This window comes from Camelus bactrianus, chromosome 16 (assembly GCF_048773025.1).
Source record: "Camelus bactrianus isolate YW-2024 breed Bactrian camel chromosome 16, ASM4877302v1, whole genome shotgun sequence".
NCBI classification, from domain to species: Eukaryota; Metazoa; Chordata; class Mammalia; order Artiodactyla; family Camelidae; genus Camelus; species Camelus bactrianus.
Window position 1 is genome coordinate 5384353 of NC_133554.1, and position 26965 is coordinate 5411317.

The window sequence follows — 26965 nt, forward strand, 5'->3', positions numbered from 1 at the left end:
CTCTGACATGAATGCAGATTCCATATCGGCCCTACAGTGTCACTCACATTCCTCGAGGCTTTCTTACCCAGGAGCAAATGGAGAGGACTCCCAGCTGGCTCACTGGGAATCCACAGTTTCCACGTCTCATTTCCTCTGCCCCGAAGCTTGCCGTCTGGGCACAGCTATGGGAGGAGGGCCCAGGTGGACGCTGCTCCTGTGTGTGTCGTGGAGCAGGGAAGTTTGGGGACGACATGACTGCAGGTGTGGAGGTCTGGAGTCACCTTGGAGTCTCCGGCAATCTCGCCCACAATCCCCACTCCTTAAGCTAGTTTCTCAGCAAGAAAAAAAAGGAAAGCTCCCCAAGCCTCCTTCAGCCCCACTGGGATCTCCCAAATGAATGTGGACCAAGGAACACGCCAGCGTTACGCTGAGGGGCTTTTGCCAAAGACCATCGCCACAGGGAAGCCTGAGAAATGGATGCAGCCCAGATCAGATTCCAGGTAAAACCATGTTTCTGGATAAAAGCTTCCCCACCATGCCCCCTCTCATGCCTGTGGATGGGAGGTCAGGACCAGCATTCATGTGTCCAGCCAGCTGCATTGTATTATCCCACCCATCGCTGTTCTGTTTAGGAGAGCTCAATTTAATCTGAATGCTGAAAGAATTGATGGGATGTTGAATTATATTCTATTTAACAGTGTCTGCTGTGTTTTCATTCTGTTCCATCAGGAATTCCAGGCGGTACCACTAACTCATTCCTCTAAGAGGATGCCTCGGCACACCCCGTTCCATCACCACATGCCCTTCCCCTCAACGTGCTGTCTGGGAGGAAGACGACAGTGCGGGTGCCTCACAGGAGCTATGGCTCTAATCTGAGATGCTGACGGGGCAGACCGAGCAGAAGCTCCTGACTCTTTCCCTCCCCACAATTCTAGTATTGAGAGATGGAAAAAGAGCCTTCCTGAATGAATCAGTGGTCCAGGGTGAGGCAGGCAGGTACTCCGGGGTCAGCCAATATCCTTAGGAACTCCGGAGAACAGGCCCAAGATGGGGTGTCAGTCCAGCCCCCAGGACCTCTGTGGTCTCCTCTTTCCTTCTAAACCCTTCTTCTTGTCTCCTGGTCCAGCCTCTCTGCACCTCTAAGTCTTTAATCCTGACCCTCTCCCACCTGGCTCCCACCAGACTCACTGTGTCCTTGACTTTGCTCTAGCTTGCTCTGTTCTCAAAGGAAAAAGGGAGGATGGTTCTGGGTCTGGACAAGTGAGCAGTATTTTACTCAATCCCGGATTTCTGCAGCATTGCAGAGTCATGACACCCCATTCCCTCCTGTCCCCTAGACTCAGCCCGCCTTCATTGCTATCTCCAACCCTTAGAGACCAGAAATCCCTGGAAACTAAAACTCAGAGCCCCAGGTATGTCTGATATTAAGTGGTGCCAGGGAACTGCCTGATCACGCACCTGGCGAAGCTTCTGGGTAGCACCAACCGAGGCCATGGGGGCTTTGGGGTGGGGGGGGTGTGGGAGGGCTGTGAGAAGGGGTCGGGAGGAGAGGGGACAAGTGGCAGTTGGCAAGGACATGCTGGAGTGGTGTCTGAAGAGCAGAGGAAGCACCCGGGCTGAAAATAATGACGCTTTCTTGGGTGCTTACCGCACGTCAGGAACTGATCCAGGCACCTGAGGCACTAACTCACTTAATCCTTTGCAGAACCCAGTCTGAGGTACTATTATTACCATTTCACAGATGAGATAAGTGAGACATGGGGACACTGAGCTGGGACATCAGCCACAGTGAAAATCTAGGCGATCTGACCCCGGAGGCCACACCCATGACCCCCGCCCAATTCACTCTCCGAAGTCTCTGAGGGGCAGCGGAAGCCACCAGGGTCACCGTGCTGGGCTCCAGGCTGCAGGGCAGGGAAAGCAGGAGTGGAGCTAGGGTCAGTGGACAGGTAGGGAGAACAAAACAAGCAGGAACCTAGAATGCCAACCGGGAAAGCAGCCAGGAAAGAAGTCAGGTTCTGAGCGCCTCCTCAGTGCCAGGCACCATGCTCGGGGCCATCTGCATAGTCAGTGGTCAGAGGCCGGAACTCCCCCAGCACAAGGTGGCTCTGTCAGAGCAGGGTGGCCTTGGTACCCAGCACTGGGTGGCTCTGTCAGAGTAGGGTGGCCTCAGTAGAGTGAGCCTTCATCCCACATCTCACATCCCAGGCTCCTCTGCTGACCAGTGGGAGGATCTGGAACCAGCTGCCACTGGACTTGGACTGATCTTAAGAATAGAAGCCACAGCCAAGGACAGCAGAGCAGAAAGCTAGACGATTCCAACAGCACCGATGCCACCCAGGGAGCCACTGGGCTACCTAACCCCACCTCTTCCAGGAGACAAAAATAAAATCCTATCTTATTTAAGTCACCATTTGGGGGGTCTCTTGCCTGCAGCCAGATAGATTTCCTGTTTACCCAAGTGACAAGTCTGGGGAGAGAAAGAGTTCTCTTTGTCCTATAAGCCCAAACACTGTTTGATGAGATCCAGAAGTGACAGACTTAGAGCAAGGATGATCATCAGTAAGCTCCAAACCAAAGCAGTGTATTTGTCTTCAACCTCAAAGCATTCTCTACATCTCTAAGAAGAAGGGAGAAGGAGGGTAACATAGTAGCAGAATGACCACGATGGTCCCAGACTTCCTGCCCTCCTGTCCCAGAGGCAGCAGGGACCTTCCTCGGACTGGGCATCCGGTGGTGGGTGGGGGAAAGAGTGGGGTTCACACAGGGCACCTGTCAGGCTCTGTGACCTATCAGGCCATCCCACCTATTCTAAGAGCTGAGGCTGGGATTGGTGGGAGAGGGTGATAAGAAAAGACTGAGTCTGGTGGAGGGCAGGGGGCGCGTCTAGCTCAGTCGTAGAGCGCGTGCCTAGCATGCACAAGGCCCTGGGTTCAATCCCAGTACCTTCTAAAACTAAAACCATTAAGGAGAGGAGACACCTGGATACTCGGTTCTCTTTCTCCCAGGTTTCAATCTCTACATTTGTCAAAATTAAAGTAACCTAAATTCACAAACACATAGGATTCTGTATTGGTTGGGGGCACAGACTCTGGAGACGGCCCACCTGGGCTCCCATCCCATCCGGGTCTTGCCAGGACTTTGACCCTGCTCAACTTACTTCACTACTGCATGTCTCCATCTGTGTTTGGGTCGGGGTGGGGGGGGGGAGGCCTAATTTATTTATTAAAATTTTTATTGACATAACACTGATTTATAATATTATATAAGTTCCATGTGTACAATCTTATATTTCTACCTCTGTACACCCTACAGCGTGCTTACCACCAAAAATTTAGTTCCCATTCATCACCCTACAGTTAATCCCCTGTACCCATTTCACCCTCCCCCCTGCCCCTTCCCCTCTGGTAACCATTACTCTGTTCTCTGTATCTACATGTTTGTTTTTGTTTATTCATTTATTTTGTTTTTGTTTGCTTATTTGTGTATGAGTTTTTTATGTTTCACATATGGATGAAATCATATAGTATTTCTCTTTCTCCAGCTGACTAATTTCACTTAGCACAAAACCCTTAAGGTCCATCTGTGTTGTTGCAAATGGCAGGACTTCATTTTTTATGTCTGGGTAGTATTCCATGGCACACATACCACATTTTCTTTACCCATCCATCTGCTGATGGGCACTCAGGGTGCTCCTGTATCTTGGCTGTTGTAAATAGTGCCATGATGAGCATGGGGTGTAGATACCTTTTGGATTAGTGTTTTCATCCATACCCCCGTCCTCACAACTGCCAAAGGGGTTAATGAAAGTGCCTACTTTCCCCTGAGCACGAACTGGGATAATCCACACAAGGCTTTCCTGTACTGTCCTGAGCATTAGTTATTACGAATGTTAATGGACTGCACAAGGCAGTATATTCTCCCAAGCGGTTTGACACAAGGCAAGAAGGCAAGCCTGCACAACTAAGTGCGAGCTGGTTGGAAAAGGAGACTTTGGGGGCTGGGGGACTCGCTATGTATTGTGGCATCTGGCGAATGAGGCCCTGATGCCAGCCAACAGTATCATTCCCACATTTTTGACTCCTCCCTCCCCCTCTGCCTCACGATCAGTCTCAATCAATCATCAAAGCTTATAATTTCTACTTCCTTAATATCTGTCAGGGATGGCCACTCCTTCTGGGCCAGGGCAGCTCACTGTCCGGGAAAATTCATGTTTTCCTCCCATAGTGAGGAGTGAAGTGGCTGTCCCACCAGCTCCACATGTCCCAGGACCCCTGGTGTCCAGGTGTCAGCATGTGACAGGCTCACAGGAGCAGAAGCGGCACGTGACTCTGCTGGGCTGGGCCTGCCCTCCTCCTAGCTCTGTGCGGAGCCACCGTGTGCCAGGAGCCTGGGTCGGAGCCATCCAGGTAAGCGTCAGGGACTGAACGTTTGTGTCTCTCCAAAATTCATGTGTTGAAGCTATAACCCCCACTGTGACGGTCTGAGGGTCTTTGGCAGGTAACTAGGTTCAGATGAGGTCATGAGGGTGGAGCCCTGGTGATTGGATTAGCACGTTATAAAAGGAGGAAGAAACAGGAGACCCCTCCCTCCCCACGCCCACGTACCCAGGCAAGGCCATATGAGCACACGGCGAGAACCGAACCTGCCGGCACCTAGGCCTTGGACCTCTCTGCCTCCAGAACCGTGAGAGACGAATGTCCGTCGCTCAGGCCACCCTGTCTGTGGAGTCTTGCTCCAGCCGCTCTAACTACTGCGACAGCAAGGAAAGCCCCAGGAAGACCACGGGCACCGCATTGGACTGGTCGACAAGCTCGAAATAAACTTCTGTTTGGTTTCACTAATGAAATGGTGGGGTTTGCCTGTCACAGCAGCGAGCACTGCCCCACTCACATGCCCTCTACTGTCACTGTCACTGGCTCCAGCGGTAAGCTGTCGTTCTGAGCACTTGACCAGCGAGCCAGTCTCCCCCTCTTCTCATTCTCCTCTAATCCATTCAGCACCCTTCACCAGGATGACCTTCTCCCCAAATGCAAAATCTCTGCAAGCCTTTTCCTTCCATATCATCATCTTTGCAAAGTCTGAGCTCCCCACCTGCCCTGTGAGGCCTCATCTCCCGCCACCCCCTCCCCAAGCCGAGCTCGAGGCCTGCGGAACGTCTGTCAGACCCTCATCCCCACCTTGCTCCCTGCAGCTCTGCTCTCCACCCAGCATGTTCTCCCCGCTGGGAACATCCTCCCTCTCCGCCCTGGTCTCAGCCTGTCTGACGCCCTGTCACTCCCTCTTCTCTTGTTTCCCATCACACTCTCTCCTTCCTCCAAACCGCTTAGGAGCCTGAATCACAACTGCCCAAGTTATCCAGCTCAAAAACTAACCACCTATTAACACGAAGCACTTACAGTCAGGAAAATCAGAGGCTTTGGCACTAAACAGACCTGAGTTTGAAATCTGACTCCACAAGCTAATTTCTAAACCATGTAACTTACTGCATTTCCATTTCAGACTTCCAGTTATGTGTGAGGATGATAATTACCCTCTTAGGTCCTTGTCTGGATTAAATAAGGAAACTGGAAGTGCTAATGGGGTGCAGTCACGTAGCAGGTGTTCAGTAAGAGGCAGGTAGTTATTATCTTTGTCACAGGAAGAGAGAATTTCAGGCTACAGCACAATGGAGGAATTCCCAAATCCTTGGCTAGACTAGACTTCTGCCTGAGTTTGTAAAACCGTATAGAGTCTTCCAGGTGGGGTCGAGGTATCTGACCTCAAACAAACAAACACAGCATTTTTGCAACTGAGGGCAGGGCTCTCCCTGTAGCATTACTGTAGTTCATAGAGAACTTCTTTCCAGAATAACTCACATGTGCACATTTTCACTTTGAATCCAGGTAAGAACCTCATAAAATCCAGGTAAGAACCCCAAGTGAATAACTGAGAAGAGCTGCCAAACACTCCACTGGTGCCCGTTCACTGGGAGAGGGAAGAAAATCTCCACGTCATTGCCCTTCCTGAGGGAGAGAGTGTGTTCCCTTCCAGGGACTGTTCAGAGGAACCAGACTGAGTGGCGCCCTGTGTGCGTGTGACCTGCAGTCAAGGCCAGGGCAACAGCTTTCAGGTCCAGCCCAACAAAAGGATGAAAGGGAGTGAGGCAGGTCCTGGGTAAGAAGAGACAGGCTGTGGTGCGTGTGGCCAGACGGGCTGTGGGAGCCCGAGCTGGGAGGAGGAAGGGGAGGCTGGACCAGGGAAGGGCATGGGATGGCTCACAAAGCCTTTTCCCATTTGGCCCGTGAAAGACAACATTGTCCCAGTCATCCATCCAACAAACAGCTAGTGAGCACCTCGGGAGTGCTGCCTGGGCGCTGGGGAGAAGGAAGGGAAGAAAACAGACACACACTCCTGTTTTCTGGCGCTTTCCCCTAGAGAGGCAGACAGGCCATAACAAGGACATCATCCAATGCAGAAGATGGTGCTGGAGGGTGAGGGCTACGAAAGCAAGACACAGGGGAGGGGACGGTGTGGTCACAGAAGGCCCCTCGCAGTGGGGGTGGGTCAGGGTTGTGTTGAGATCTGAAGGAAGAGGAGGAAGTTCACAGCCCCAGTGCAGGTCTGGGGCTGAACATTCCCGCAGAGGGAGGAGGTGCAGGTGGTGGAGATGCCTTCACTCGTCCTCCCTATCTCCCCCCTCTCCCCACGGTGGTGGGGCTTCCACACCAACCCCGTCCTGAAGAGGACCTGGTGGGGACACCATGCCGCCTGACCCATAGCCTTGTTGGGCAGTGGCTTCCATTCTGCTTGTCCCCTGCTACTCTGGCTGCCCCTTCATCACATGGCCTCTCTGGCATCCTCTGCCTCCACCTGCCCATTCAGGCCCCCAACCCTCTGTGCTAGTCACCCCCTCCCCCAACCACCCCACGGCCCTTTCAAGAGACGGATGGTGTCATCCAATATGATAGCCACATCTGGCTACTTACACCTAAATTAAATAAAATTAAATATAACTAAACATTCAGTTCTTCAGCCACACTAGCCACATTTCAGATGCCCAATAATCACACGGGCCTAATTGCTACCATACCAGACAACACAGATTACACAGCATTTCCATCACTGCGGAAATTTCCACTGGACAGTGCTCCTCCATACTGACACAGCTGAGAATCCACTAAAGAACAGAATTCTTTAGACTGACTTACTCCCATATTATACATACAGGACACTATCTACCATAACACTACATACTATATACTAGGCATTCTATTATATACATAGTTCCTATACTATATTCTTCTCATTGTCTTCCTGAACTTGGAAAAAAATTCTCCATTCTATTTTTTTTTCACTTTCAGTGTTTATCTTTACTTAGCTTTTCCTTTGTCCTACTTTCTTTGGTTCATATTGATTTTTTTGGTAATTTCTTATGATAGTAGCTTTTAAATAAAGCCTGTAAATTAAAATATTATAAAGTCTCAGTTATGCAAGATGAAAATGTTCCAGAGATCGTCTGTACAACCCTGTGCCTACAGTTAACAAGACTGTGTTGTACACGTAAACATCTGCTAAGAGTGGAGATCTCATGTTGTGTTCTTACCACAATAAAAAATGTCATTAATTTTTAGAATTAATAATTTATCATTTTAATTAATTAAACTATTATTTTGTCCTTCTAAGTCCTTAAATAACTATGCTTTGGCTATCACATCTGAAGTTCTGACATTTCAGTGGGATTTTAAATATCTCACTGTAAGGGCATTTTTTTTTCAAATCCTCCAAGCAAAGGCATTGCCCACCTGTTAGGTTTGCCCCCAGCTCTTCAGGGACCTGCCCTCAAGGCCGGCATCTCAGATCTGTGAGTCAGGCTCATCTCGAGGTCCCTGGAGTTCTGATTCTTGCTCCAGACTCCCTTATCTTTTTCTCCCTGCTCTCATTCATCCTACAGGTAAGAAATTCCCACACCATTTTCCTCTGGCCAGGCTCGGCCCCTCTGGGCCCACCTGCCCACAGCCCCAGCAGCCACAGGCTCAGGAAGACAAACAGCAGGTGCCCTGCAGAAGGTTGTGGGAAGACAAGGACATTCTCTCAGAGACACCCCCTCCACACCACCCAACTACACTTCAACTAAAAAAAAAAAAAGAAAAGAAAGAGAAGAAAAAGATAAGTGGTGACAGAAGATTCTAGCATCTAACCCAGCAGATCACGTGGTGGTGATGCCTTAGGATTTACAGCTCTGACGTGTCTTACTATGTGCCCAGCACTTAACTCAGAGCTGAATGCCAGCGGAAATAGATGGTGAAACTAAAAGGTGTGGGAAGCAAAAACTAGAAGCCCAGCAGACCACTTCCCCTGTGAGGTCAGACTTCAAGGTATTATCGTGGAGGCATTTTGCTTTGGAGGGAGTCGCGGGAGCACTACTTCCGCAGAAACGGGGGGGAAGTAGGAGATGAAAGCTACGAAGGGACACTGAATGGGTCTGGGCAGAGCTGGAGGAGCTCTGGTGAAACACTCGCAGCTTTCCCAGTAGCTGGGAGTGGCTGGGAGTTGTAAAATGAATCGAGTCAACAAACAGTGGGTGCTGGGCTACAGAAGACGGCAGAGCTGCTGCCCGACTGAAATGGGTGCCCAGCCTAGTGAGGGAGATGCAAAACTCAACAAGTTACCTCCACAAATGTATCAGGTACTTTTAGAAAAGTCACTGTCCACTTCTTACCCACTTCTTACCCATTAGGATGGCTAAAGTTTTACTGGAACACAGCCACACCTCCTATATATATATATATGAAATATATGTATATATTTCCTATGGCCCCTTTGTTACAATGACAGAATGGAATGGTTGGAACAGAGACCTTAAGGCCCACAAAGGCTAAAATGTTTCATATCTGGCCCATTACAGAAAAGGTCTGAGAACCTCTGGGCTAGTTTAATTATACTGTTTCTTTTCAGTGTATATATTCTTAAATACTCGTGGTCTATTATAAAACCGTGGTCAGTTTTCCACTCACAGTGGCAATGATTAATTGAGGTAAAAAGTTCATTTAAAGAAAAAATTAACAGAATAGTATAATATTAACAAACTAGTATAATAACACATTAACAAATTCATATAATATTCTGTAACAAATAATAGAAGTAGACCGCAGTGGTGGCAAAATCCAGGGGGTAGCACAAATGTAAGGTTTGATAAACACTGGATTCTGAGAGTAGGGGAAGTGGAGAGATTTGAGAATGACGAAGATAAAGAGCAGCTTCAGGAGAGATGAGAGACTGAGGACTGGACAAGCATTTCATGAGACTAAGGGTGGCACTGTAGCCATCAGGGTGGGCTCAGTACATCCTAATTGGACCTGGTGGGGTTCGGCAGGGCAGGGAGACAGGGAGCTGCAACCAGGTGAAGGCAAGACTGATAAAGAGGAGAGAATGATGGTGCAGGAGAGTCAGTGATGGGTCTCTTTCAATCTGGGGTTTTCCCTACAGAAGCATCATGGCAGAAAGAATGTAACAGGAGATGTTTGGTGACAACCACTCGGTGACTCCTATGTCACAGTGTTCAAGTTCTAAGCACTTTACACCTATGAACTCACTTAACCCTCACAGTAACCCTGTGAAATAAGGGATTGTTTTACCATGAGGCAATTGAGGCACAGAGAGGGCAAGTGACTTTCCCAAGGTCACACAGCTAATGAGAGGCACAGGCTGGTGTGGTTAGACCCGCTCAACATCTGACCCCTGCCACTCAGGCGGTGACTGAGCCTTGGTCATTCAAATAGTCAGGCCTGGAACTGTGACTCTGGGTCAGCTGAGCACTGGCTGGCCTGTTCCTGTCTCGGTCTTGCCTGGTCTTTAGGATTCAGGTCATGGAGAGGCTGTCATACTTGTGACATCACAGGGAGGTGACAGAGCGTGATGACTCTGCCAAGGGAGTGACAAGGTCTCACTTGCCAAGAGGAGGCTGAGCTGTAAGGGAGCAGCAGAAGCACAGACCTCTGAGCCACAGGGGTGGCGGCAGCCTGAGGAGCCTCAGAAGTGTTGGGGTCACTCAGGGCTCCCCACTTGTGGAGGAGGATGAGCACCTTGGGGGGCAGCCAGAGCCCCGGCAGCAAGAAGGCCCTGCACCTCAGCTTCTCCCCCTGTGACACAGGGAACGACCAAGGGCACTCGGTGTCCCTGGGGCTGAAGCCCCCTTCCAGGTGCCGGGTGGAATGGGGGGAGGTGGCGTTTAATAAGGTGCGGAGTTCATAATTATGTTTCGGAAAGCTTGGTTTGACAGTCTAAATTTTCTTTCTACCCACACTACAGCTAAAGCCAAAGGTGCTCCTGAAGCAAACAACTCCTTTAGCTACAGTTACAGGCTGAGTTGTGTTCCCCAAAACTCATATGTCGAAACCCTAACCCCTGCTTCCTCAGAATGAGACCTCGTTTGGAAATAGGGTCACTACAGATGCAAACAGTTATGATGAGATCTTACTGGAGTAGCGGGGGCCCTATTCCAATATAATTGGTGCCCTTGGAAAGAGGGGACGTGCCCACGGGGAGAATGACACTTGAACATGAAGCGATGCATCTACAAGCCAGGGAATGACACAGACGGCCAGGAAACCGCCAGAAGCAGAAAGACGCACGGAACAGATCCTCCCCCGCGGCCCTCAGAGGGAACCCACCCTGCTGACACCCGGGTCTCCGACCTGTGGCCTCCAGAACTGGGGGGCAATCAATTTCTGTTGCTCAGGGCACCCAGTGTGGGGTTTTTCCTGCATTTTTCTCAGCTGATGGTCACCCTGTACACCCTAGAAGTGGCCTGTTGATATGACCACCCTGTTTCATACATAACGAGTCAGGACTGGATACAGTGTGCTGGAGACAGAAGGCAAACTGGAGCTAGTCAGTCTGGAAAACACACAGCCGGAGAAGCAGGTAAACATTTCCTGACTTTTCCCTGGAGTTGCCTTTTGGTCCACGCCCAGCCTACCGCAGACAGAGGCCACAAGTCCCCTCCCTCCCTGCTGTCCCCTCTCTGTCCTCTCAGTCTTTTTCATCTCTGCCCCTTTCCAGAGTCTGCCTTTATCCCGAAGGGCTGTGCTGAGCCTCACTGTAGGAAGCTCGGGTCCTGAGGTCTTCAGAGTGGAGAACCTACAAGACACACAAACCTTTACCTGCTGACACTGACCACAGCACCACTCCACAATCTACGTCAACAAATTCTCTTCCATATCTTTTACATAAAACCCCCTGTCCCCACCAGCAAGAGTCGGGCAGAAGCAGGTAGGGGAGGAAACCCCCACCACACCACACGTCTCAGGAGCCTGGTAGGACTTGCCCAGGCCTCGAGAGGCAGAACAAGGGCAGGACAGCCCCTCTGTGGGACCCACAGGCTCCTAGTCCTCTGACACGGCAAGTCCATCCAAGGGCGTCCTGACTCCTCCCCCCCGCGTCATCTGGTTGGCCCTAGCGACGACCTGTCCCGCTAGCAGTGATGTCACTATTTTGGTCAGGATCATTCCTGAGCCATGAAACAGTTAAGAAATATCCTGCCCCACTGGCTGCCGTGCTCATAAAGGGAGATCCACGTGTACTTCCGTGTGGCTCCAAACAGACGGGCAGCTCACTCATTTGTTCACACCCAGCTGGGAGAGAAGGAGGCAGCCAGCAGGACTGCCACCTTCCTGTGCACATCAGCCCCGGGAGAGCGGCTGGGCCCTCCTGCTCCTGCCTCCTGGGCAATGCTCCTGGGGAGGCCCTGGGGAAGATGCCACCCCGGGCGCTGCGCACTCTTCCTCGGCCTGGCCCTCCTGCTGGACACACTGGGCCTGGCCCTGCTGCTCGTGGGCATCTTCGCCCCCCTCGATTACTGGGACTTCCTGGTCTACACAGGGTCCGTGATCCTGGCTTTCAGCCTGCTGTTGTGGGTCATCTGGTATTCCCTCAACATCGAGGTGTCTCTTGAGAAACTGGACTTGTAGCCTGGTCATGGGCAGAGGAGGAGGGACGCAGGCTTCCTGGGCAGTTGGAGGAGAAGGAGCATGCGGCCGCTCCCACCCAAAATGCCCCACCAGGGACCAGGTGAGTGCACGTGAAACCTGCCTGGAGGCACGGCCCGGGAGGCTGGAACTCAGTGACGCTAAATGGGCCAGCAGCCTAAAGACTGCGCCCCAGCTGGGGGTCCTGAGAACCTGGGCTCCAGCTGGCCAGGAGAACGTGGGGCACATGTTTCTCCCCTGGGGACCCTTTTCCTTAAGGCAACTGGAAAGAGGGTCTCCACAGATCCTCTCACTTTTCTATCCACTACCAAGGGTCCTGCCGTGCAGAACAGGAAGTTATTCCCTTCAGGTTAAAACCTGGAGAAAAGAGCCCATCTGATTTTCTGCTGGGGAGAATCCTTGCTGAGGAGGAAAGACTTTAGCACTAGGAGAGGATGGAAAGTTCCCCAATGACTGCTTACACCCTTGCCTGCGAGCTGGCTGCTGCAGGAGGAAACAGAGCAGAACCACCCAGGATGGCCTTTCTCATTTGCTTCCTCCCTGCACCTGCCCAGGTGGGACATACTGGGGGGAGGTGGGGGGTGGTTCAGGACCTGCCTCCACCTCCACTCTCGGCGCCCCTGCCCCACCCTCCTCACGCACCCTCCCATGCAGCAGCAGCGCCCCAGGCTGGCCTGGGGGACCCAGAAGTCAAGAGACCACAGCTGACCATTTCATCCCGGCTGGGCCAATACGCAGCTGACTGCATGTAGCCAAGAAGGCAGATAATTGGAAGATATTCACATGGACATGGAACACAAAAGACAGAGTGGGTCTGGCCCTCACAGCCCTGAATGAGAGACGGGCAGCTCTCCCCAGGGGACTGAAACCAGAGTCCTGGTTGGTTTGGTCGTCACCCCCCTACCCGGTGGGCAGGGACCTGCTCTTTGGCACAGCCAGGCACTCCGTTTTGAGGGTGAAAAGCAAAGGTCAATGCTGAGTTGAAAGGAGGAAATAATAATCGTGTATTTTCTCCGGGATTCCACCTGATCCTTGGAAGTGAGAGACAAGAGCAGCAATTTGAAGAGGGTTCAGTAGGGGAGGCAAAACCTGTCCCTGGCAGGTGACTAGGGCACCTGGGTCCGGCTCAAAGCAGCACCACTTGTTTGCCAGTGACACTGCACAGGTTGTATCATGCTCTGGGCCTCGGTTTTCCCATCTGTAAAATGAGGATAGTATTACCTGCTCCTTCTGTTGCAATGGTCAAAAAGAGGTAAGGCATAAAAAGGCTCTTTGCCCATAACGTGCTTCTTACACATGCCAGGTGTTGTTACAAACATACCAAGGAGGGGGATAAACTGACCCAGAGTCCCAATTAGCTTGGTGTGCCTCAGATTGGTAGTGGTGGGGGTCAGTTTACACGTTGCAACATGAAACTTCAAAGCAAGAAGGGACCCCGTATTTGTTTGCTTATTCACGAAGACATGTCAGGCACTGTGCGAGGCACTGGGGACGCCTCAAAGAATAAGACACATGCAGTCTCTGTGCTCAGGGAGTTCCCATCAGGTGAGGGACAGACATTGGCCAAATAGTTTGACTAAGAATGTAGGACAGCACTCAGGTAATGACTAGGAAGAAAAGGAACCTCGCTCCATGAGAAATGAATTCAGAAGGTGGAGTCTTAGAGACAGAGAGAGGCAATGGCTTGAGCAAAGGTCCTGGGGTAGCAGGAAATAAAATACAGCAGGGCAACTGAAAGGCAGAGGGCAAGTGCAGGAGAGGGTTAGGGCCCTGCAGCTGGGGGAGGCCAGACCAGGCAGGCCCTAAAAAACCCTCTTAAGGATTTTAGTCATTATTTTAAGAATAGTAAGAATCATTAAAGAGATGTAAGCAGGAGTGGGGACTTGACATAGTTTCATCTCTGTTTCCAAAAGACCACCTTGGCCAAGGCATGGGTGATGATGGGCATGGTCATGAGTTCAAGCCCATTTTGGGAGCTAAGGTACAAGGGGTTCCCAGGTCAGCCTCCCTGTCCTGCGCACCCTCCCTCATCAAACAGAAAGTAGGTCAACAGCCCAGAGCTGAAGAGCATAGGCCAAGACCCCGGCTGTCTGGTTTGAATCCAGTTTTGTCCTCCAGTGGCTATGGCCCCGGGGCAAGCGATGGCCTAGCCATGTCTCATGCCCTGGTTTCGAAATCTATAAAATGGAGAGGGGACCGATTACAGCCTCGGTTTTAAAGCTGAGGCTAAAATAGCCCCTACCTCATAAGGGTGTTGCAGAGACTAAGTTAATATGCTTACAGCACCCTTTGAGTGATGACCAGCAAAACACTGCATCAGCCCCGCCCAGCCGGTGGCTGGTCCACGACAGAGGGATGAGACCTTCCCCACACAGACTCCCTGAAGCATTACAAGCAGTGAGACTTCAAGCAAGTACAGCGTCGGGGCTTCTCAGTGAGTATGAGGGGCGGAGCCGGCCCAGAACACCAGACTTCCGTCTGGCTTGTGAGGACTTCAAAAGCGGTGGGTCCTTTGTAGTCTCCACTGAAAACAGTCATGCAATTATCACCTTCACCTTTTCAGTCCCCAGACTCCAAGTTCTACAGGACCCTACAGCCAGCAGGCCCTTTCATCCAGCTTTCACTCAGTCCCCGCATCCCCCACAATGTCTGGGGCTGGCCCGAGTGACACGTTACGGTGGGCTGGGACCTCCTCTTACAGGGGCTGCCTGTCACCCCCTGGGTGGCCCGAGGCAAGCCGTTTGAATTCTCCTTAGAGGAGGAGGTCTGGTCTCCAGGAGAGGTTTCAAACTGCTCTGAGAAGGCCGCTGGGGGCTGGGGCTGAGGGAGGGAGTGAGCAGGCAGGAGGCCAGCAGCCCCACCCGCCCCACCACACACACACACACACACACACACACACACACACACCCACCCACCCACCCAGAGCCACTGGGTTTTCAGTATTAAAGTTTATACTGAATTTACACGTACGGCTTCATGTGAACACAAATGCTGATGCCAAAAGATATTTCTGAAACGACTAGACTCGACCCCCTTCCTTTCTATGACCTGGATCATATCTGTGATTTATGGGCAGTTTGTAACTGGCTCTGCCAGTTCCCTAAGTCTCGGAGTGGAGGGAAAGGAAGAGCCCCGCTCCCTGACCTCCGAGCCTCATGCTGCCGTTCCCAGCTAGCCCTCCAGAGTTCCGGGGGATGGGTTCGCTAGGAGCCCCCACCCCGCCCACCCCACCCACACCGGGGATCAGCACGTCACATCCCTGGCAAGAGTCAGGACGGGGCAGAGCCACCCGGTCACTAACCCTCCAAGGTCCCCCAGGAGTTTCAGGTCGAGTGGCTTGTTTTTACCGCTCAACCATGTACCAAGCGATTTTATCGCTCAGTCACTGTTTTCTGAAGCTCTGTTTGCTCCAGGTTCTACTTGCCGGGCACGTCTTGCCGATGGAGGTAAGTCCTTGCAAAGGGAGGTGAGGACTCCTGTCCTTTTACAGGAGGGTGTGAGGCTCCCCTCCCCCAGCAGACACACACTTGCACACACATCCCTCCACGTACACACACCAGACTCCCTCGTCTGCACCTCATCAGCACTCCCAAAGCACGCACACCCTACCTGCACGCCCACCTCTCCCGCTGCCCCCCCACAGCCCACACACCCAACACGTCCACAATCCATCACAGATACCCTCTCCCCACACCCCTCACATACCCAGATTCCCCTCACCTACACCCCCACACATGCACATAAAAACCTCACACTCTTGTGGCTCCCCACCCCATCCACACTACTGACACACACACACACCCTCACAACCTGCCATGCACCTACCAGAAACACACACCCCTGGAGGCAAATACACACAAACATTCCCACGCCACCACAGTGAACGCCAAGGGGCACGGAAGGCCCCCAGCCCCCAGCCCTGGAGAGTTAACTTTCTCCAACACACGGGCTCTCCTCTCTGCCTCGGAGGGGCCAATCAGAGCAGAGCCAGGCAGATCGGCCCTGGGTCTGCGTGGATGGCCAAATGTTCTTCTAATCCCAGGAGGAGTTTTTAATCTAGAGGGAGCGATACAGCAAGTACACAATGCCTCCCAAAGTACACAGAACATGCATTCCACGAGGGAGGCACAGCCTCACACGGGGCTCTGAAAGCCCAGATAAGGAAGAGGTCCTCTGGCTTGGTGCCGGGGGCAGGGGGCCGGGGGGAGGGGCGTCAGATGTCTGGCCTGGGTCCTGAGCGACAGGTGAGACAGGCAGAGCTGGCCCCTGGCAAGAGCCGGCGGGAAGGACTGCGGAAAGGGAAGACAGAGAGTGGCCTGGAAAGGGTGGGCAGACAGACACGTGGGACCAGGTTGGCCGTGCTCATTGCTGAACTTGGAGGATGTTGAAAGCCAGATGAGGATTCTGACACTTGGAAAGCAAGGAGGAACTTTCAATGACTTTTTGGACCAGAGAGCAACAGAGCACGGCCCTGCTTGAGGAAGAGGAACCGGGGCTCACATGCAGAATGGGTTGGGAGGAGAGGCCCGGAGACAGGGAGCCCATTTGAAAGTAGATGGCACGTGATAAGAGATCGAGCCAAAAGGAGGGCCACAGGGAGGAGGGAGAGGGACAGAGACAGCGTGAATGGAGGACAGACGGGCCGGCAGACATCCTGGTCCCTGGCGGGGGATGGCAGAGCCAAAGGCTTCAGAAAGCACTGCCTCCCATGGAACAAGGGCGGTCCGGAGAAGGCACGGGTTTGCTTAAAATGAGGTGTTTTCCTTTGCACACACAGAGCTGGAGGTGCAAAAGGTATCTATGAGCAGAACTACCCAGCTGGTGTTGCATGGGCAGACTTTAAACTCAGAAGGGAGATCAGACGTGGAGGTGGAGGTAGAGCCTGGAGACTTGATGGGGGACGAGATTGTAGAGGGTGGGACGGTGAAGGGAAAACAGAAGAAAATGGGGCGTGGGGATGGGGAATGGCAGGAAGGCAAAAATTTACTGAAGGAGGCACTGCCCGTTATCCCACTGTACACCGTCAGCAATGCCGTGAGGAGAGCGTGATTATCACCACTACCATCATCATCATCATCATTATTATTATTATCGTTAGCACAATTCCCTTTCCACAGATAAGGAGATTACGTAACTTGCCCAGCATGGTGGAACTAGTGAGTAATGGAGCCGGGTTGTGAAACTAGGTGTATCCGCCCTGATTGCTCATCCCCCCTCCACCAGACCAGGGGCCGCCATGGCCCTTCCTGTCTTTCTGTAAGTCAGGCCTTGCTGGCTTGCTCCCTGGCGTCTACCTGCGCTGCCCTGAGCTGGGACGACAGGCTTGAGCGACTGCGGTGGAGGCTAGGTGGCCGGCAGGGCCCACAATATCTACTGTCAGGCCTCGTACAGAAGCAGTGCGCTGACCCCTGGCCTCGCCATGCTGGCCCCCCCGCAGGGGCCCAAGCTGGAACCTCGAGCCATGCCAGCTTTGGGGGCACCAGGAGGAGGAAAGCGGGCTGGGAGCCCACAGAGCATTTTGGCAGGAGGTGAAGAGGACAAGGAGGACGCCGTCCCAATAGTGGGGGGGACCAACCTTCAAACGCTTCGGAGTCGTACGGAAGGTTGCAGCCCAGGAAAGGTGATGGGACTTGGCAATGAGCCTGTCAGGGAGCAGGGGGAACAAAAACAGGACTCGGGCGACTTGTGGAGTGGCTGCTGAGATGCGTAAAAGGGTGCAGGTTAGTTCTCAGAATCAGTAGCCCGATGGCATGGCTGGTCTCAAGTGTGATTTCTCCAGAGGAGCAGATGCAGAAAACTAGGCAGAACGGCAAGTGGAGGGAAGGAAGCTGACAAGAAAAGAGGATGTTGAAATTACAGGTGGAGAAGTATATCTGGATCCACCCAGGGTGCAGGTTGGGGGCGGAGTCCAGAGCCCAGAGAGCAATAAGCTCTGCCTGCAAGGAAGGGTGGGGAACGGGAACGAAGATGTGCCGAGTGCCTCAGTATCTACTGGGCCAACCACTTATTTTCCTGACCTCATTCGATGCTTACAACTCCGTGGGGTAAGGGTTTGGATCCCCATTTACAGGTGAGGAAACTGAGTCTCACAGAGGTTTCATGGCTAGCCGACCGTCCCATGCTGTTGAAGGGCAGTAACAGAATTCAAACTTGAGTCCAGCGGACTCCAAGAACCAAGCAGGCCTGGGTTAACGCATTCGAATCCTGGCTGATTCATTCTGTCTTCCTGTATTCAGCACAGGTCCTGACTGATAGAGAAGCATCAGAGCAAGCAGGTGCCCTCTCTTGGCAGCACAGCCTGTAGCAGAACCCAGGAGGAATCAGCGGCTGTGAGGGAGGCTTTCAAAGCACCCACTGGGATGCCCAGGAACGGTCATGAGGGCCAGGCTTCTGGCGGATTCCAAGCTCCATCCAGACACCAGCATCCCTGCCCTGGGCCACGGACACCACTGCTGGCACCCAGCTGTTTGTGAGGGCCTGTTTATGAACAGCCCCTAATGTTCTCGCAGTGGGGCTCTGATGGCCATCACCCTGCTGTGGACTTGGGTGCCCAGCAAGAAGTCCCGTCTATCGCTGCTCCTCTTGTCAATGTCCCTGTAAAAATCTATTAGAACCAAGCACAAGAGTCCAAATGGGACCTCCCGCGAGCACATAGCAGCTGAACGGCTGCTCCTTCCGCTCTTCCGCTCTTTGGAGAGACTGTGTGAGCCCCTAGAGGCTCCGCCTCATCCATGCGGTATCATCCACGCGGCACGTGGTAGCGTTATTTGTACAGGCCGGCTGCAAACGCCAACGCTGAGCCAACGCGGGGCGCCGGAGGGCCCCCTCCCCGGGCCGCATGCACGGACCACCAATGCCGCCCACTGCTTGCTCAGCCGGGCCACGCTGAGGGACAGCTCAAAGGAGCTTTTAGTCAAATGAAACCCTCCAGGAATTTTCCTGACGAGCAAGCGAGGCTCCGCTGCGCAGTCCTCATGTCTTTCATTCCTTGATCATAAGAGCAGGACTCTATTTTTATCTTAACTGCATGTGGTCAAGTGCAGCCTGAACCCTTCCGGGCTCATCATATGCGCCGGCGACCGTCACCTGTGCGTGGGCTGCTCTGCTCCTTTCTGTTTCCCCTGGCCTAATTTTGTACTTTTTATTTATATTTCACCCTGTTCGTATGTGTTTCTTATAAGCTGACTCAGATCTTTCACAGTGTGAGGTAGTTGCCTAAATTAAAAAAAAAAAGTTGATTGGCCTTTTGTCTTAAGATGACATAACCGATTTCTGAGTCTGCGTGGTTTCACAACTCCTTAACTCCCTGTTTCAGGGCATCTTCTCATCCGTTTAACCTGCCTCTGTGCAAGCCCTGGAATTCTGAATTCAGTACAGCACCTCCTGGGAAGAAAGGCACAGAGCCTGGTGGACTGGAGACAGTACATGGGTTAGCCTGACACTATGGAATCTTCTAGAAGGAAGCTCTGTGCTCAGCCACTGGCCTGGCTTCTCAGAATTAGGCTGGACTCAGAAACCTGATGAGATATCACGAAAGAACATTCTAGAGAAGGCATTAGGAAGATGAACAATTCCTTAGGAAAACACCTGTTGGAGGCCACAGAACTTCTCTTCATGAGATCAACAGAGCTGGTGTTTTCATTCTAGAAATAGAACAGGTTTCTGTTTCCTAGGCTGGAGACTAAACAGAATTATTGGCTTTCCCCCGCAAAGCAGCCATGTAATTCAGAATATGCAAATCTTGAAAAACTAGGATCACGCTCAGCCCAGAGCGGATGCTCACATCTGCGAGAGGCTGGAGGAGCTGAGGCTGGCAGAACAGCAGATTCCGACCTCCAACCTCACACTCACTCCAGGCAATCTTCCTCGTCACGTACGTCCCCCTCCTTTACTCTTTCTTCTGGTGGTTCTCGTGCAATGTAAATGCGTGTATGAGATGGTTCTCCATGCAGAGCACTTGCTCCAGTCCTGAAGTGTCTTCTGAATTAGAGGGCATGCTCCTGCAGGGTGGGCATCTAACCACTGCTCTGGAGAGTGTGTGCAGGGTAATTCTGTGATAGAGTAGGGGTGAAGTGAATGCAGTTTCAGCTGACTACCTGCTGGCCTTTGCATTAACCCTCTGGAATAAAAAGGAGGTCCACATGGGAGGGCCTCTCAGAATTTACCTTCCACCATCTGGGGACCCTGGTTAGGAGTCAGAGCTGAGAAGGCATACCCAGGCAATGCATGTGCTAAGTAGGGATGTTCCCTCGGGGCAAGGCTTGGTTTGCAACTGAGTGTCTGCTAGCGCGGTGCTCAGGGAGCCTGGATTGCACAGACTTAGAGGCTACAAGCTCAGACTCAACCTCAGAGATGGTGAGAGCAGCACGCTTCAAACTGTATGCAGACCACCTGGGGATCTTGTTACATGCAGATTATGGTTCAGTCATCCTGGGAGGGGTGAGACTCTGCACTTTCAACAAGCACCCAGGTGCTACCACTGCTGCTTAAAAAAACCCCCAAACTGTCCCTAAGACACTTTGAAGAATGGGATCTCAAACAACCCTGACATTTTAGAGATGAGGACCTGGAGCCTGCTGGGGAAGTGAGCTTCCCAAGTTCAAGCAGCTGAAGCAGATCCAGGACGGGTGCCCGGGCTCCAGGCTGCTGGTCAAGCCCTTGTTCCCTTCCAGCAGCTGCTGACTGGCTTGCCCTGAGCCCTGCTGAGCCTCAGGCAGAGCAAGCAAGCAGGGCAGCACCCGGGCAGATGAGGCACGCTCACACCGCAGGTGAGTCACGGACCAGCACGCCTCAGGCTTCAACCCGGCTGTGAGTGGTGCCTAGGAATGTGGTCCTGACCTGGCTTCCACGCTGCTCTGTGTTGCTGCAGACACCAGAGCCATGAGCCCACAAGCACCCATCACGTGAGGCAAGCGGGTTGAGGAGGGAGGAGGAAACAGGAGGGGCTGTGTTTCCACAGGCAGGGCTGCACAGGGCTGGGCTAGGTCTGATCCGGGCTGTCCTCCCAGAAAGTCCTCTCAACCGACCGGAGATGGGGAGCCTCCCACCGCTCTGCAGGACCATCTCCATGGCCCACCCCCGTATCTGTTCCCTTGAGAGACAGCTGGTCTTTTTCAGTGACCTGACTCAGATGACTCTGCCACATACAAGCTAAGTGACCTTGCAGCTGATCCCCGCCTATTAGGGGATAATAATAATGACACCACAATATTGAGGACAAAATGAGACTCAGCACTGGCCTTCTGAGACTCACTCTCTACTGCCTGGCCAGTACCTTCCAGTGTGCTGTTTCTCCTTTGTAGAAGTCAAAACATAGAGCTGTAAAGTTTAGGTCATCTCCTCAGATGTCTAACGATTCCAAACAGGACCTGTCATTTACAAGGCTCTTTACAGTCCAGTCTGTCACTATAATCAAGTCTACACTTCACACAACCTCGTCCCCAAGGTTTACTGCAGAGGGACCCACAGGGGCCCACACAGCCCAGGGAGACAGGCATTCCAGTGGGAAGGGTAGGGCCATGTACCTGCAGCCCATCCCCCATCCATAGCCTTAAAGCCCCTCAGATTCAACTCATCTCTCCGTGAAATTACAGTGGAGTGGAGGAGGTAGGTCAGAAGCCAAGCCCACCAAGGTTGAGGCCAGCTCAGAAATGGATCTGCATGAGGGACTAAAGACCAGCCCTAAGGGGAAGAGAGGCAGACAGACAAGTGTGGCCCGGGAACAAACACTTAACACAGCCACACTCGCTTACTCCATCTCACAACTACTCCTATTTGTTCTCAGGGGAGAAGGGCTGTAGGAAGGATGAGGCAAGTTTGGGGGGAACACTGCATGAGACATTGGGTCCATACGTGATCACTTGCAAGCACCGAGCACAGGGTTGGGTTGTGTTAGTTCCCAGGAGACACAGTGGGATCTGGCAGAAAAGTGACACAGGAGGTGCGAATAGCTGATGGGACTTGTTTACCAGCTGAACTGGCCCTTCCAAGACTCCCAGATATTTCTTGGCAGGGCAGGCACAGAAGGGGGAGAGGGGCCAGCCAGGAAAACTCGGACAACGGTAAATCACTCCTTGTCAGGGACATTTGGGTGAAAGGTTCAGACAGCTAGAAACTGACGACCAGCCTGGGAATGGCAGGGTTTCACTGGGTGAGAGGTGCGTGTACGAGTCCCAGTCTAAACGTGGAAGGCCTTCACCACAGCCACACGCCTCATCCCTTCCTTCCTTCCTTTAATCAACCGATACTCACCTCTGGCCCCACTCGTCCTGGATCCCAAAGGCTGCCCCTCCTGAGAGATGACTCTTAGGAAAGGGGGCTGGAGGGGAGGTAGAGATCCCACACCCTCCCCACCCCCCATCACTGCACTGACCACACCGTGCTGGGCTGCATGCCCCAAACTCCCTGAGAGAATCTACATACGGACTCTATGTTACAGGGCAACAACCTGGATGCTGAATTTGGCCAGAATCTGCTTCCATACCGAGGCAAGAAGCTCCTCGTCTTTCCTTCCTGCCTCTCCTTCGTCAAGCCCACCAATTCTGCATTAGCCCAGCCACTAAGCAGCCATTTCCTCCTCCCCGGCTTCACCTCCAAGCCACAGGCCTCACCCAAGCGAGGAGGGCAAGGCCCTCTGGATTCTGTTCCCGGGAATGGGTGGCCAGCACACACAGCCTCAGCTGGGATGTCCTCTCACCCTGACCCCATCCTTTTGACCGGCCCTCCTCGCTATCAGTCTGGGACCCTGGGGCCAAAGTTTCCGGAGTCCACATCCACCTCCCAACGGCAGCTCTCCAGCCCCTGCCCAGGGCCTTTCCTCCTGAAGAGTCCCAGCTCTGGCACTCAGCAGCCCCAGGCTTCTGCAGTCACCAGGGACAATGAAGCAGGAATTCTCAACATGCAGCCCTGGGACCAGCAGGTCAGCCTCATCTGGGACTTCTTAGAAAGACAGATCCCAAGCCCTGGCTGGGTGACCAGCTCCTCCCAGCTTGCCTGCCTCCGTCCCGGGGATTTCTATCCCAGACCTGAAATGAGAGGCTCTGCAGGCGGGGCCCAGCAATCCTGCTCGCCAGGCCCTTGGCGGGGGGTGGGGTGGGGGCGTTCTGATAGACTCTCAAGTCTGAGAACTTCTACGGGAAAGGAGCTTTGAAGCCGAACTTGTGCTTAGAGGCTGCCCTCCGGGTGCCCCATCTCCTCCACTGTCGCCCTGGGCACAGGACTGCAAACCCTGTCCACTGTCACATGGAGTCCTGGCCCGGCTGTGCCAGCCCCGGCGGCTCTGTCAGCTGTGAGGAACTCCTCATCCTGGCCAGCCCATGCTGTCCTGAATCACCTGCCATCCCTGTCCCTGGCCGGCAAGGGACTAGTTTTCCTCCTGTTTCTTCTGCATTTCGACGAAAGTTAAGAGGGGGAGGCTACTGCAGCTGATGGACGAAAAAGGAGGGAAGAGGCAGGGGAAAAGTCCGGGGGAAAAAGAGTGGGAGGCATTGGGGGAGCGAGATGGTGGAGGAAGATTAAAGGAAGGCTGGGATGGGGCAGGGTGATGGAAAGTCACGGGAGAGAGAAACTCAGATGGGAGCAAATGCGAAAAAAGACTGTGGTTCTTGGACCAGCAGTAGCGGCCTCACCCGGAACCATGTTCTGCATGCAAATTCTTGATCTCACCCTATTCCTTCCCAACCAGAAACTCTGGGAGCTGAACCCATTTGCCTGCATTCTTGAATGTCTTCCCAGTAACTGGTGCGCTCTACAGCTTGAGAACCCCTGGGCTGAATTTCTCTGTAATTTAAGCAGGCACACTGCTCCTTGATCCCAGGTTCCGAGGTTTTCTGAATCTCTGCCTGGGGCATAGTGACTCAGAGGAGAGACTGGGATCCCCCAAGTGTAACTCACATCTACCACCTCTTGCTCTTGGCTTAATGACTCCCTGACTCTGCAGAGATGGGAAAACAGGGCTGTGACATCCCTTTCTCCTCTGTCACTCCCCCCTCTACCATGGGTACCACCAGCCTCTTGCAGCCTTTTCCTGGAAAGAGCCCTAAGGAGCCTCCGAACCTGTGTTACTGCTTCCCAGCCTATTCAATACCAAGACCCTCCTGTATCATTTTTCTCCCATTTCTCCCATACTGTTTTAAAATATGTTGTCTGCCAAAGAGACTAATCATTAAGGAATAATTAATTCATTTCCCCATGATTTATTTATCAAACACGTCCATAACTGGATATGCGGAATGCAGAAAACAGACGTATTATGGTTTCCATTAGAGTTTTTGAAACATTTACAGCACTCCATTACAACCACCATGAACCCCTGGGGATCTTCTGGGGAAGAACAGATGAAACCAGAGATTCCAGATCTCAACTGCCAGGGTGAACAAAGGCAGAACCAGGAAACAGTAAAACAATAAACTGAGTGCTTGCAGGCTCTTAGCCCACTCAGGACTTTGCCCTTCTGTGGACGCCACCCTCCCTCCGTTTCTGGGTTTCCCCAAAGGGGATCTCATAGACTCCCAAACAAGCTGGGACTAACCCAGTGAGGACTGCGGGCCCGCGGCGGCTGCTGCTGCTCCCTCCTGCCCCCACTTCCCCAGTGTGACCCCATCTCCTGCAAATACCAGAGCCGGTCTTCAGTCTGCACTATTAAATACACCAGAGCCCCGACAAGATGCCAGGCTAACAGGGTCTGTGGCCGAGTAGGAGAGTCAGCCCCATACCCCTCGGTCAGAGCAGCCTCAAAGCCAAGCTGCTTGGGCCACAGTGCAATTCTAGCTGCTAGAGAATTGATTTCTCCCATTTTGGCCCATGGAGCACCTGCTCAGACAGAGATTCACGGCAGAGTGGAGCTGGGGGCAGGTCAAGTGATGGGTCCCTCTTCCCTTCCAATGACTAAGGCTTGGCTGCTGCTCCAGGCTGATGGGCGTGCCTCTTGTTTTCAGGACACTTGTCAACCAAGGCATCTCAAGGCCGAGGAGAGAAGGGACAGGACCGGGGATGGAGCCGGGATTTTCCTACTGAAATGAGAAATTTCTGGAAAACTTTTTATCTTTCAAATCAGTAGGAACGTTGCCATTTTATTCCACAGTAACTCTGTGCTTGTTCACTACTTTAAAACACGTTCCCAGATCTCCAAATAAAATGGGCAATGTTTGACCCGTGGGTTTGCTTTCCCCAGCACGATGACACAGCCCCTGGGGAGCCACGTAGCACGGGTGGGAAGGATCTCACTGTCCCGGGAGGCTCCTCCTCCAATCCCAGGTGCACGTCTGCCAGACAGCCAGGCCAGGCCAGCCGCGTCCAAAGGTCTCCACTGCAGATCAGGAAGCACCACGCTTGTCCAGGCCCGTGTTTCCATGGGAGAAAGATGAGGCCCCAGGTTGCTAAATGACTCAGCCAAGGCCACACCATCTGTAACTGACAGAGCCTGGACCGGAGCCCACGTCTTCTGACTCCCAACCCACGGCTCTTTCTGCCGTCCCATCTCCCTCCCTGGGTGAGGGCAAAGGACGGGCAGTGAAACAGGACCATCTCAAGGACTGAGCACCTGGTCAGCAAGCCAGGTAGCTCAGACTGTGTTCTGTGCCTCTTCTGGAAAATGGGAACATGACTGCAGCACTCTACACTCCAGAGGACTGTTTGAGATGGATTTTGGGGAACACTCAGAGGGGCTCTGGAAAGGTATGAACAAACTGGGGGGTGGCTCTTCCTGTGCTGGGAAAGCTTGGGTGAGGCTCCACTCACCTGTTTCCACACCCCAGTACACACGTGGGGTGAAGTGTGGGGCACACTGACCTGGCACAGGAACCACGTCCCCTCAGGCCGTGCCTCCAAAGCAAACAGAAGGCATCACGCAAGGCTCATGTGACCGCGCGGCTGGGCACGCCGTGGTCTTCGCCCGGGACTGCAGGAGCCACCACCCACCATGGAAACTGGTTCCTGAGATGATACCCTCTTATCATCCTTATCATCTACAGTCAATCTAAGCCAACTGCCAGGGGTCAGTTATTCAGGTGACCTTAAAGCAGCTGCCACAAGGGGTGGACGCTGACAACTCACCCGCCCGTGCCCTGTGCCACCAGTGATTCAAACAGGAAAGAGCCCTGATGAATGACAAACTTACTAATCAATGTTGTCCTGCATTAAATCTGTAATATTTTTATTTCCACTGTCCCTCGTCCCAAATTCCGCTTGGCCTGCTTGACGCGGTGGAGGTCTTGATGTTTTTTATGTATAACTTTTTTAATGAGTTTGGTAGAGCTGGTAGTGAACAGAAAAACAAAAAACAAAAACCTGTTTCCCCATAAACCGAGGAAGCTGACAGAACTCAGAGAAGGTCCGGAGATGGAATTAAAGTGTGAAAGCAAGAAAGGGTAACTGAAGAGGTGGATTGCTTGGAAGGGGTAGTGAAATGCTTCAGACCTGAGCCAAACAAGCCAGCTGAGTGGCCTGAGGCTGTGTGCTTGTCACTTACCTTATCCACACACAGATCCAACCCTGCCTTATAAATAGCTTTACACTTGAAGAGGTTTTGAATGTGTAGGAGGCGAGCAGATGGGAGGGGGTGGAGCTGAGGGAGGTAGAAAAGGAACCAAGTCATAAATCCAGAGTCCTCCCCCCGCCACTTCCAATTCCCTGGATCTTGGAGGCAGGGTGAGACTCACACAAGAGACATCCACAAACGGAACTTCAGCGATGGGGCTTTAATCTGGAGTGTAGTCCAGGAGTAAGCAAAATATAAAACACCACGGTATGGTGGCAACCCCTCCAAAGTAGAAAGTTAATAACTGATTTCACCCTCATGCAAAGTATAGTGCAGTTTCCCCTCTTCGCTGCAGACACACACACACTCACTTGTGGTCCCTCTCCTCTTGCTGGGGACCCTCCACCTGTCTCTACTTTCAACTGAGGTAGAGAGAGCTTTGTACTAGAAATCAGACCTGGGTTCTAGTTTTAACTCTGCAACTTGCTGGCCAAATGACTTTGTCATTACAGCTCCCCTGGAGATTCCAATTTCATCC

At 52.6% G+C, this 26965-nt stretch overlaps 2 protein-coding genes across 20 annotated transcripts in view; one reads left to right on the forward strand and one right to left on the reverse strand.

Moving 5' to 3' along the window:
• Positions 1 to 26965, reverse strand: part of ADPRM (ADP-ribose/CDP-alcohol diphosphatase, manganese dependent) — a 324587-nt gene that overhangs the window by 227616 nt on the left and 70006 nt on the right. The window lies entirely within an intron of this gene.
• Positions 11503 to 19189, forward strand: LOC123619920 (transmembrane protein 238-like). Of its 3 annotated transcripts, XM_074342177.1 has the most exons (3): positions 11503 to 12033; positions 12264 to 13203; positions 18188 to 19189. In XM_074342177.1, exon 1 carries the CDS (start codon positions 11694 to 11696, stop codon positions 11931 to 11933), a length of 240 nt encoding a protein of 79 aa, XP_074198278.1. In that variant the 5' UTR covers positions 11503 to 11693; the 3' UTR covers positions 11934 to 12033; positions 12264 to 13203; positions 18188 to 19189. The 3 variants fall into 3 exon arrangements, with proteins under 3 accessions (XP_074198278.1, XP_074198279.1, XP_074198277.1); XM_074342178.1 differs by lacking the exon at positions 12264 to 13203 and having other exon boundaries at positions 18193 to 19189; XM_074342176.1 differs by lacking the exon at positions 12264 to 13203 and having other exon boundaries at positions 11505 to 12033.